The sequence below is a fragment of the Salminus brasiliensis genome, chromosome 8 (assembly GCF_030463535.1).
Source record: "Salminus brasiliensis chromosome 8, fSalBra1.hap2, whole genome shotgun sequence".
Taxonomy (NCBI): Eukaryota; Metazoa; Chordata; class Actinopteri; order Characiformes; family Bryconidae; genus Salminus; species Salminus brasiliensis.
In genome coordinates, this window is record NC_132885.1 from 25680181 (window position 1) to 25693024 (window position 12844).

The 12844-nt window shown below is 42.4% G+C and overlaps 1 protein-coding gene across 5 annotated transcripts in view; it reads left to right on the plus strand.

Moving 5' to 3' along the window:
• Nucleotides 1–12844, plus strand: part of klf12b (Kruppel like factor 12b) — a 63581-nt gene that overhangs the window by 19700 nt on the left and 31037 nt on the right. For 4 of the 5 annotated variants that reach the window (XM_072686278.1, XM_072686279.1, XM_072686280.1 and 1 more), the window contains exon 2: nucleotides 3889–3971. In XM_072686278.1, the coding sequence (XP_072542379.1) occupies nucleotides 3906–3971 (66 nt within the window). In that variant the 5' untranslated portion in view covers nucleotides 3889–3905. Of the gene's footprint in view, nucleotides 1–3888; nucleotides 3972–5197; nucleotides 5291–12844 lie in introns of those variants that run through there. The other variant, XM_072686281.1, reaches the window with a different exon arrangement.

Here is a 12844-nt window from a genome sequence, read left to right on the forward strand (position 1 = left end):
ATTCCTTCATGTGCTGCTGCTAAAATAATAAGGGAGTGGGTTACCTTAGGACACCTCCCACGGAGACACGCTTGCATTGTTGCAATGGGCTCCACTGCAAGGGTTCAGTGCAAGGGTTTTTTTGGTACACCCTTTTGTTCGGACTGTGGGGCTGTTGAAACCTCTGCTTGTGTCGAAGGAAAGCATGGATAGAGGTTGGGTAGTATATTAGGTTCTGACTTTCTTCAGGACATAACCTACAGCGTAGTGTTTAGTCCCTTCCCACCTGTAGAACACCTAAAATCTTTAACCCCTTAACACAAAAAGGCTTATTCAGTAACTACAGGGACTTCTGGGGCTATTCTTTGGTAATAGAAGTTTGTAAAAACACTTTCACCGTACACATTTTGAGGGGTTAAAGCCACAAGAACACAATACAGTAGAATAAGGGTGTAAGAAAATATCGATATATCGAAGTATCAAGATATTACACTTTGCAATACTGTATCGATTTTCAAACAGTATTGAGCAGTATTGATTTTTAATTATTAGTTTACTTGTAAAGACTGATGGCCGACACTCATACATTTGGCCATACACTGATGGCCAACGTACTCATACATTTATACATATGATAGTGTGTTTTTATACTGTGACAGTTTTCCTAAAATGTTCATAGACAGATTTGCTTGTGTGTTTGCTTCTTTACTTGGGTTTCATCTTTAGCTTGTAAGGTAGGCTGGTTTTTAAATATACTTTTATCTATGATCCTGCTAATACTCTTGTCTTCGGTGTAGTCATGGATGATCAGTTATCGTTCTCAAGCCATGTCGCAAACGTAACTCGGTCATTCAGATTCGTCCTGTACAACACCCTTGCTCTCTAGAGAGGCCGTCCAGGTGCTCGTTCAGTCTCTCGTCACTTCAAGGCTTGACTACTGCAACTCTCTTCTGGCTGGTCTCCCTCTGCGCACCATCAGGCCCCTGCAACTCATCCAGAATGCAGCGGCACAGGTCGTCTTCAACGTTCCTAAATTCAGCCTGGTCACTCTACTGCTGCGTTCTCTTCACTGGCTTCCTGTAGCTGCCCGCATCAGATTCAAAACCCTGACGCTGGCCTATAAAGCCCAGAACGGACTAGCCTCTCCATACTTGATGGCAATGGTCAAAAGCTGATCAGTTCCAAGAGCCCTTCAAGCTTCAAGTACGGCTCGGCTCGACCCGCCATCCCTTAAAATCCACGGAAGACAAGCCTCCAGGCTTTTTTTTGTCCTGGCACCGAAGTGGTGGAACAAACTTCCCCTGGGTGTCCAAACAGCAGAGTCGCTTGCTGCCTTCAAACGCAGACTGTAGACCCACCTCTTCCGAGAAGCTATGGGCGAATAGTAGAGTACTATGGTCTCACAGTACATCACAATTTACTGAGTCGTAACCCCTGTATCGTGATGCGTATCTTATCGCCAGGTTCTTGCCAATGCACAGCCCTACAATAGAACATCTCACCTCAAGCTCATCCTGTGCAAAGCTAAATTGGCATCAGAAACTGGAAATATTACTCCAGCACATGCTTCTTACTGTGTAATGTCAGTTTCCTCCTGATGGAGATGTGCTCTCTGTGCCGTTATGACCTTAAACATGGCAGAATTGAGTAGACTGGGAGGAGGAGATGGCCTCAGTGGGACTGCTAAAGCATTTCATCTTCCCATTGCGGCCATGTTCTGAGAAGTATATTAGCTTGTAATCAGATTCTACCAGTTCATTAAACTTGTCTCAGCGCATGTCTCTCGTCTCTTGTCTCTGGTTGTGGCGGCCTTTTTCTTTTCCCTTTTTTTTTTTTTCTTGGTGTGAGAACCTCGTACAGTACAACTGGGTCCAGTCCAGAGGGGAGAGCGCTAAAAAGAAGCCTTTACAGCCTTTGTTGCAACATAATGCAGCCTAAGGGCAGTTTTCATAGAGCCGCGGTTTCTATAGGACAGCCTTGTCTTGTGTGGATAACTATGAAGTGAAATGTCATGTGCTTCCTCCAACCTCTGCTAAAAAAGCAAATCTTGTGTGTGCGTTTGTGTGTTTGTGTGCCTCTGCGCTTCCTTAGAGCCACGCAGCAGGTCACTTCAGTGAAGCAGAGCTTTTTGTTTTATCTGTGAGTGGAGGAAATGGTTCAGGGTGCATTATGCAAGGCGAACTGCTGGAATGCAAACGCGTGTGTGACTCTCTGCCAAGTGCTGGTGCGCTTTCAGGTCACCCATATATCACAATTCATGGAAATTACCCAGCATTTTATCAGATGTGTACTGTTATGCCTTTTACCTGTAACACTTCCTTTCATATGTTCAGGCAGCCCGGAGTTTTCCAACAGCATGATTGCCTTGCGGTTTGCTTAAGTCTATCCATAGCTGAAGTTAAGCATTGGATGAAGCTCTTAGTAGTTAACATTTCAGCTAAACATGACGTGTGAAAAACTGAATTAAACACGTGGGAAATATTTGCTGTATAGTGACACATTGTGCAATATCATAAAAATGGGCCTTATTCACCAACCTTTCTTAAGAAGAAATCTACTTACACAGTTTTCTGGAAGATTCTGACTTTCACCAGTGTTTTCTTATTTCTGATATGTTTAATTTTTTAAGACAATGAAATACATTCATCATTATAAGAGCAAAGCTGTGAGCTATTATGTGCTTTAAAAAAAACATTTGAGTTTGGACTATTCTCAAAAACAAATTTAAGAGAATTCTTAGGAAGATATTAGTGAATGAGGCCCAAAGATATTTACTATTCTTTATTTTGTTTGAATTAGTTATTAACACTGGATGCCCGGATTGTACTGTAAGGGGAAAAACTCACCTGCAAAGGTGCAAACAATGTTAATTTACCCTCAAAGTTACAACATGGGCCTTATGTCCAGTTCATCCACTTACTCAGGAGATTTCTTGTATGCACCTTTCCATAACCTGACTGCTCTAAATTAAACAGTTAATAAATAAAAGCCCTGGAGGCAGGAGTGGATGTGGTAATGCAACTTACAAAAATCCTTATGTTCCCTAACTAATACCTGTTTACACCTGGTCACTGCAGGTGACCAGTATCTGGATTGTATCCTGATAAGATTTTAGCCACATGCTTTTACACTCTGTGGTCAAATGTGTCACTGGTTAGTCGGACTAAAATCTGATTGCTGTGTAGGATGGAATATGCAAATTCGCTCATTACGTGGCAATTATTACTGGTGTTTCAGTTGTCCTGGGAGGAGTTTTGGTTGTCGAAGATGTCTTGGACAGATGGATGCCTTTACACTGCTATAACGTGTCTCAAATGCGTCTCATACCACCTCCGGAAGTGGCGTGAGTGATCAGATTGGAGATATAATCCTGATACTCAAGAGTGATGAAGCTACCAGGTGTAAACAGGGTCTAATAGTGCTAAAGACATATCCTTTATGGTACCACCACAATGACAAGCAAGATACCACCCTGCGACAATGTAAAGCCTGTAGGAATAAAAATACATTATTTTTCTTTACTTTATTTTTGTTTTCTATTATATCTATTATACTGTTTCCGTTCTGTGCTGGTTTCAATCCCGGCCTGTGATGCCGTACAGCACTGCCCCAGCTCTGCCCTCGGTGTCTGGGGGGCCTGTAGTGTTAGCACAGATGCGTTTGTTTACCCAGGGCTGTAAAGCTGAAGTGTTTATTAACTACATACCGTCGTGACATCACCGCCTGCTCCATTGTAGTCTGTGTTATTGTTGAGGGAGAGCGTCAGTCCGCCTGGTTGCGGAAAAGGTGAGAGGATCACACACGGCCGCTTAGTCATGGTGAACGTGGCCTACGCAGTCACTCGCCTCTCACCTTTCTTCTATCTCACCTCTTTCTCTTACTTTCTTTTTTCTCTCTGTGTCCCCACAGACACCATCAATAACAGGATGTTAATGCTAGACGGAATGCCTACAGTCCGAGTCAAAGCAGAGCCGCTGGAATCTGAGAGAGGGGTAAGGAAACAGTTTGTTGCTGCCATTGTCCGTTTACATTGTGTGAACAACTCGAGTCAAATGGACCGACAGACCCGGTCCAGAATGACCTAGAATAAGAGTTTGTTACATTATCCTCAGGTAAGGATGGTTTACTGTTACTGTTTTTAAGATCCTTGAGGAACTTTTTAGGTTTTTCAAGTTGAAAGTGCTGTAAGGAACCTTCAAGCCAAGGTTCCCACACTCTAAAAAATAAAGAACCTACAGAGGGTTCTTTGAGCAATGCCATAGAAGAACCACCAAGAGATGTGACCGTTAAGTTGAAAAAGAACCTTAACCTCATCAGAATGGGCCTTTTTTGGGCATCTCTATGACAAACATGGTTCAAAACCAAAAGTGGTTCTTCTGTGGCATTGCTCAAAGAACCATTTGTAGAACCTTTTATTTTTTACGAGTGCAGATGAGCCCATTCTTAAGGATGAAATCCTTCGCAAAGAGCAAGAGGTCTATCCTACTGTTAAAAGAAGAAGATACTTGAGGAACCTTTGGAGGTTCTTCAGTTTGAAACTGTGGAGGAACCTCTTATGGTTCTTTAAGGAGCGTTCAAGGAATCTTTTCTCCTAAAACGCTTTCTCAAAGGTTCCTTAACCCCCCCTATGAGGTTCCCCACACAGTATCAAACTGAAGAACCTCCAAACGTTCCTCAAGGAACACTTTTAACAGTGTTATCTGGATATCCAACCTTAATTCAAATGGGTACTAGATTTTATTCTGAGAAATCCAAAAGGTTCTCACAGATGCCTCTAAGAGCATTGAGGAACGCTTGAGTTCTTGGATGAGCCCCTAGGTTCTTGGAGTAACCTAGAGGTTCCTCAAGAAACAGCTCATTTCTTATAGTGTACTTTCATCCTGAACACCCTTTCCACCCCTTAACCCCTAAAATGACTCTCCTTGCTGTGATTCCCTTAATTACTCCCAGGCGTGGAGTCAGAGTATGTGTGTGTTTGTGTGTGTGTGTGCATGTGTGTGTGTTGCAGTGTGTGAGTGTACGTGGGGAGGGGCTGTCCCTAATGGAGCGCAGGGCTTGGGGAGAGAGCCACAGCTGGAGCAGGAATGCTCCCAGGGCTTCCAGTCAGGGCCACTGCAGCCAGGCCCACCATCTTGGCAAGACACAAGCACAGATGCACAGGGATACTGCTGCTGCTGGAGTCAAGCTCCCTGTCTGTTTTTCCTCTCTTCTTTCTCTTAGTTTCAGAACGGGTTCACATGGCTAGCACTGCTTCCTCCTTCTGCATGTTCTTCACTGGACTGATGAGTTTATCAGAGCATTTACAAACTAGGTGTGTGTGTGCAGTCGCTACCACTGGTTCCTCTTAACCCTTGTGTTGTCTTAAGGGGTTCAAAATCACCCGCCACCATGTTTGACAGCAAAAAAAAAAGACCTTTTTATAGCTTGAAATGAAATGGCTTTTTCTAGAATGGCCTTGGCATTAGAGAAGGTGAAACATCAGCTTTGTTCATACTTTCAATGAAAGCTGTGCACCACCATGGTACATAGATTGGGTTGGGTCAATTTTGAGTTCACAGAGTATACAGAATGTTAAAACTACACAAGGGTTAACAGTGTAAAGGTGCTGCAGTTTTGGGGATTTGTTTACAAAGATCACGTGATCCGAAGTTATTATATTTCACTTTTTAGACTGGTCACACTTAATAACTTTGTCCAAATAAAAGAGGAGGAGAAATTTACAGGAGAAATTGAGGACATTCTTAACATAAGATATTCTATTTCATCAAGCCATGTTGGAGCGTTTCTATTGGTCCATTCGTCATGATACACAATTACACAATGTAAAGTAGAGCTGATATGTACAAATGTTCAATGTGTATATGTTGTTTCTGCCCCGAGGTTCACTTATGATGTTGATGTGAGACCATTTGCCAACCTTTGTAGACCTTAAGGACTCTAAAGGCTGGGTTGGTCTCTGTGCTTTTACGATTTATGCAAATATTGTTTCTGTCTTGCAAAAACCTTGTGTCTCCATTTGTACTGTTTGTCATGATTTGAATCTGGCAGTTTTTCTTTACATGGGCCTCTGAAACACTCCTCTGCCTCAAGAATGCATAGGTAGGCCTACGCTGCTGTGTTGGTGGACGTACTACACAGTCATATCAGAATATTACGCCCACCTACTTCAAAAGTGGGAATAACAACCCTTTGGCTTAGATGACACTGGAGAGATGTTGTGGCATGGATGTTGGAAGGCACTCGGTATACCTTTGCTACGACAGATATGACTGTGACAGTGGGCGAAGGGTGCAAGCATCTCAGAAACAGCTAAATTCGTGGGATGTTCTAGAGGCACCATAGTGAAGGTGTACAGAGAATGGACTTGAGTGCCCCTCAACGGCATATCGGTGGTGCCCCACGGGCCACTGATGCCAGAGGGGGACAGCGATCATTCCGGCGAGTGGTACAGAGTAATCGACGTACCACTGCAGATCAGTTGACCTCTATTATGAACACCTTTCATTATTTAATTCCGTCTTTACGGCGTCTTGCTAGAGTCATCTGAGCCAAGGGTGGTTATTCGCTCTGTTAGGTAGTTGGTCATAATATTCTGATATGACTGAGTATATGTAAATGTCTTGGTTTTTAAAACAATGAATCACAAAAACAATGAATATTTAGGATGCATGCATGGAGTCATTTAAGGAGACCATCTTCAGTATCTTCAGTAGACCATCAAACTACGGTTATCCTTGGTCTTTTTTACCTACATAATAAGATGATAAGGTGCAAGATGCAAATCATCCAGCATCCAGATTATCTGCATGGCGAAGACGGGCCCAGCTTTGTGGCCAGCTTGTCATATTGTATTAGCATCAGTGCGTTAGCTATTAGCATCCTTCCCCAAATATCTCTTGGTAGAAGTTCTTATCCATATAAGCGGTTCTAAGTGAAGTGTGCAGCCTACGCAACATCTCTTTAGAGCACATCGCAGCAGGCATTTAGCTCAGACGCTTATGATATGGTCTTCGATTGTGTGGCGTCTTGCCAAGGCCTTGCTGGAAATGGTTAGCGCCGGCGAAAGCCTTCATCCGAACAGGTTAACGAAAATAAGCTCCCGCTCAGCCACTATCCCCAAATAAAGCGAAAGACACTGGGACAGAGGGCAAACTGGTAGGGCTGAGGAGGCGTGAAAGTGAAAGAAGGGGGCAGCTGAGGTTTAGAGACACGCTGCTTTCTGTTGAGATGACATTCAGACAAGGGCAGGAAATGCGGCATGTATGCCGGCACTCCCACAGACCCTTTTAGTTAGAGTTTTGTTAGTTTGGGCTGAAGTTAGAAGTAGGGCATATGATGTTTTGTGCATTATCACTTTTATTCACTTTAGCAATGCAGGTTTGAATGTTTTTACAGTAGATTTGGAGCATGGTGGCTTAACATCTGATCATAATCTGTCCTCTAATCACAGCTGCATTATCTTATCCTGTCTTGGGTGATGTATCATCAGTATCAAAATGTCAAAGAACATAATCAAAGTCAACAACATCATTTTAGTCAAAACCATCTTTTCAAACGTTACTTTAGGTCATTTTTAACTAGAACTGACTAGAAAGAGCAAACAGCAGAGATTTTTTGAGACCTTAACTACATCATATATAATAGAACTAGGCTAATCTTAAATGAGAATGACATTAAAATATCAGTTATATGCATTATATGTTATATTTACATAGAGAATCTGATTGTTTTTAATGATTTTTGTTTCCCCTTGCATCTCCACTTGTCTGGCTTGTATTTTTTGGTATAGTGGAATTGGTGTCATATAAGAATAGTAATATCTAGATTTGTGTTTGTAGACAAAACAGTTCTAGATAGACTATATGGACAAAAGTATTGGAAAACACCAATACTTGAATTCAAGTGTTTCATTCAGTCCCATTGCCACTGATGTATAAACGCAAGCACCTAGCCATGCAGTCTACCTTTACAAACAATTGTAAACGAATGGGTCCCTCTAAAGGGCTCACTAAATTCTAGCATGGTGCTGTAATAGGAAAACCAAACCTTAGCAACAAGTCAGTTTGTGAAATCTCTTCCCTTGAAGAAATTCCACATTTGGGAATACAAATGGGAGTGCTACTATTAAAAAGTGGAAGCATTTAGGAACCAGCCACTAAACTTGTAAAGTTACAGAGCGGGACTGTCGAGGTCTGAGGACCATAGTGCATAAAAGTCCCCAACGCTCTGCAGACTCAATAACTGCAGTGTTCCAAGCCTGCTGTTAGAGCTGCAAAGGGATTGACCGACTCCATATAAATGCCCATGGATTTAGAAGGGGATGTGATAAGAGCTCCTGTAGGTGCAATGCGTAGGTGTCCCAATACTTTTGTTAAACAGTAACAGTTCAAAATGCAAAAGACCTGAATAACTGAGTTTGGGAGCATGCAGGAAAGGTTTTCTTCTGATGACTCTTTCATGAAGAAGGTCATATGTATGCAGGTTTCGCTGCACAGTAGAATAGTACACCACCACTCCAGAGTCTGCTGAATCTTCCTGAAACAACAAAAGAAACGGCTACCTTGAAAACCTACAAACTCTTTGCTCTATACCTTCTTCTTTTAAGTTTCTTTGTGGTGATTCAGTTATTTCAATTTCCAGAGTGCTAGGCAGCTAGTTTTAGGAGCCCATGGCCGAGGTTTGAGAAGTCTTTGACATTTGCGTCATCTGGCCTTTCCTAATGATGACTGTGAGGGAACAAGCCATAGCCCTAACAAGCCCTATCACAACGAGGTCTGAGGTAGTGGTAAAATTTATCTGTAGGCTTACATCTTGCTTGGAGTCCAAATTTTGCTTCTTTCATTCCAAAATGTTGTACAAAACACAAATAATACAGTAATCTTGGTTAAAATTGTGAAAAGAATGCAGTTCATCTTGTAGGCCCTGAACAGTTTTGCCCTGAAATTTCGAGCAGGGTGATCAAATATTTGCGTGCTATGCTATGTATGTGATCGCAATCTTAAAAAAGCTGCAAATGCACAGCATGTAATACACTGTTTTCATCGCTGAATGTAAATAAACTGACGGCACCAGTTGAATAATTCGGATGACGTTGTCAGTGAACTGAAGATAGGAGCGCTCTTCTCCGGAGTATTTAAAAGCCTCAGGCTAAACCGGCTTGAGGAACAACACTAAGGACTGCAGTAGATGCTTACGCTTATACACACACACACACACACACACACACACCGTATCTGTTATTTGGTGGTTATCTGAAGCATACACCAAAGGGTACATCAGATGGAATTCAGCAGTACTACAGGGAGAGTTCAATATGGCAAAGTGCACCCGACTTCTCCTTTTTTGCTTCAGAAAAGCTCTGCCTGATCATGCTGCACTTGTTGAGCTAGCTTTTGTAGTACCAGAAAGACTAAAGAGAACTGAACTGCTGCTGCTGCTGCTGCTTCCCCTCAAAAAGATGACCACTGTTGTTGTCACTGGGCAAAACAGGACAGGATCGTTTTCAGACTATTTGTGGTGGCTGTTTTTCAAGGCAGTCGAAACACAAGCGGGTCTTTCAGCTAGACAGTGAGCTAGATAAATGTGATACAGATTTGGAATTAGGGGCAGTTCCATTTTTCCTTTCATAAAAAGCTCATTAGCAGGTTGTTAATTGCCTGAAATGCAAATAGAATGACGCTTGTTTGGCTTGTGTGTTAGTTTCTGTCTTTAGCTTCATAGAGAAGAGCGGCAAAATGAAAAATGCATTATGGTCATGTGAAAAAATGAGGACACCCTCAACGTATTTAAACATAAGGAGGTGATATATCTAAAACACACATTGCCCTGATGTTGCCCTTTTGTTATATTGCACAATTCCTAGGAAAGGTAGATGGCAGATGCTGTGCTTTGACATCAGCTGTGGCTAGAGCTCCTTGTAGTCAAGTCAAGTGGGTTTTATTGTCATTTCAACTACATACAGAGTACACAGTGAAACGAAACAACGTTCCTCCAAGACCATGGTGCAACATAGACACAGTAGATCCCGTGATGACGTTTTAGGATTGTTGGAGACTTCTTTACACATTTTGTGGTCTGCTGTTGACCTGAACTTGCTTTGACAGCCTGACTTGGCCATGTTGGCAGTTGTTTCACTTGTGAATTATTTAGCGGACAGTGGAACGAGTGATTTCTACGTTTTCTTTGAAAGTTTTCTGAGGCATCTTTTTAAATCCCTTCCTACCAGACTCTGATCTGCATCTACAACCTTCTTTCTGAAGGCCTCAGAAAGCTCTTTGGATCTTACCACTGGTTCCTCTTAACCCTTGTTTTGTCTAAAGGGGTTTAAAATCACCCGCCACCATGTTTGACAGCAAAAAAGAACAACCTTTTTATAGGTTGAATTAAAAAAGTTTTTTTTCTAGGGTGGCCTCAGCGTTAGAGAAGGTGAAACATCAGCTTTTTTCATATTTTCACAGATGAAGTGAGGACATTCTTAACATAAGATATTCTATTTCAAGTCATGTTGGAGCATTTCTACTGGTCCATTCGCCATGATATGTTTATACAATGTAAAGTAGAGCTGATATGTACAAATGTTCAATGTGTTATATGTTGTTTCTGCCCCGAGGTTCGCTTATGATGTTGATGTGGGACCATTTGCTGACCTTTGTAGACCTTAAGGACTCTAAAGGCTGGGTTTGTCTCTGTGCAACTGCCATGTTGGCAGTTGTTTCACTTGAATTATTTAGCGGATAGTGGTACGAGTGATTTCTAAGTTTTCTTTTAAAGTTTTCTATGGATCTTTAGAAATCCCTTCCCACCAGACTCAGATCTGCATCTACAACCTTCTTTCTGAAGGCCTCAGAAAGCTCTTTGGATCTCACCATGGTGATACCACCCTCTTTACCAATAAAGAGCAACCCATAAATAAGACAGGCTCCTCCCAAATCCAAATCCCCTTAATGATTTTCTAATCATCTGCTGCTAATGTGCTGCACCTGACTCTAATTTAAGGCATTAGAAGTAGTAATGTGGGAGTGTCCTAATGTATACATTTAAATTAATTAGATTTTGCAAATGACATTTCTTCAGTTTTAGTTCTTCAGTGTTTAGTTATATTAACACCATCACTCAAGATCAAATGTCCATTTGTCCAATGTCTGTTTATCCTTCTAATAAATGCCTTCAGATACGCCCATTGCCGTCACCGTTGGGTACATCCACATCCACAGCTTGTCTAGTACCTGTAGAGAAGTACTGCCCATAGAATGGGATTCTCTGGAGCGGATAAACATGAATCCATGAACCATTTGGCACAATCCGCAGTGTCAGGCGTGGGATAGAGGGGCTTTTCTAGTAGAAAGCCTTCCCTGATAGTAGAGACAGTAACTCCAACAAAATCAGGATGAATGTCTTTTTTATCAATACACTAGATTTCAGAAGTAAGAGTGAATGAGTAAGTGTCCCAACACTTTTGTCCATATCATTTATGTTAAAAAAGACAGAGGTGTTTAATGGGGTGTCCAAATGTTAATGGGGTGTCCTTTCTTTTCTCACTGTAAATCTTATGTAGCATTTTTTTCCTGAAAAGAAATCCTAATTGCTTCATATGGATTTTTAAGGCTTTGACACATTGGTAACGGTCAGCTTCTTTTAGCATCATTTGAGGAAAATAAATGACTATCCTTTGTCACCGTGAAAAGTGTGAAAGTGTATCACTTTGTTACTTCATATAAAAAGTGAAAAGCGGGTTTTGAAATCTATACAAAAACAAGTGCCCTGCCTACATGGAAAGACAGGCCTGCGGAAAAGGTCTAGTTGACCTCTGGCGTATTGAAAAGACTTTGACTTCTATTGAGCGACTGTTAGCAGCATTGTCTCACTCATCAGTGTGAAGGGCTGGTCTTTGTTCTGAGAATAGCGCAAGCTTTTCTCCCTGTCCAATCAACTAAGTATTGTAATCCTGACCTTGAGGGCATGGGTCTTGACCTGTGACAATGCCCTCTGACTCCTAGCTTAAAAACCTCCTGTGTTTTAATCACATGTCATGGCTGTTAGATGCCCCGGTGCCTAAAAAGCAGTTTCATTGTGCCGCGTGCTGCTGATTCCCGGCCCGTACGTTTTCCTTTAGGCTCGAAATCGCTCCATAATGCATAAACTGCACAATGGCAGGTTCCTCCACCAGCACATCCATCCCAGCTGCTGTGGTGATTTGAGAACTTTTCCCTGAGCGTTTAATGAGCTACTCTGTCATGATTAGCTGACAGTCTGAGAGCGATTTTTCTCCTGCACCGCTCTGCTGCACTTTGGCCAGAAGCTGTAGAGACCTGAACTCCACAGTAGTCAAGACTTCGGTGTTAACAGACTGGGTTGCCGTCCACATTGTTTGGCCTTCGAGGTTCAGATCACCTGCTCTTTCCAAGTTGTTCCAAGGCAGATGGTGGGGAGCGTCTTCGGAAATGCAGAGAGGATAGTAAACAAGGTTTTTTCAAATTTTCTGTCTTGCGTGAGGTGGGAAAAATATCTTGCACAAATACCTGTTTGGAAGGTTTGCATGAAGATGCATCTAGAGATAACCAGCCTGAGCTGGTTGAGTTTTGGAGTAAAGATGATGGTAATTATAAGAAAGTGTATGTGTGAGCGGGTGAGAGAGTGTTTAATGCAAGGGGGTTAGCGAGGTGGGGGGAGGTGGGAGGTGGGGATAGAGGGATGTGCTGAGTGAGCCACCAGCACACAGCTCCTCAGAGGCACGTGACAGTGCCAAAGGAGGTCAGGAAATTGGGCCCATATGATGTTTTTGCCGCAGCAAAGAGCAGATTTAGTGGAGATATGAGTGGAGCCATGAGGGATGAGTCGCAGTGAGAGTGAGAGGAAGCAGGAGAGA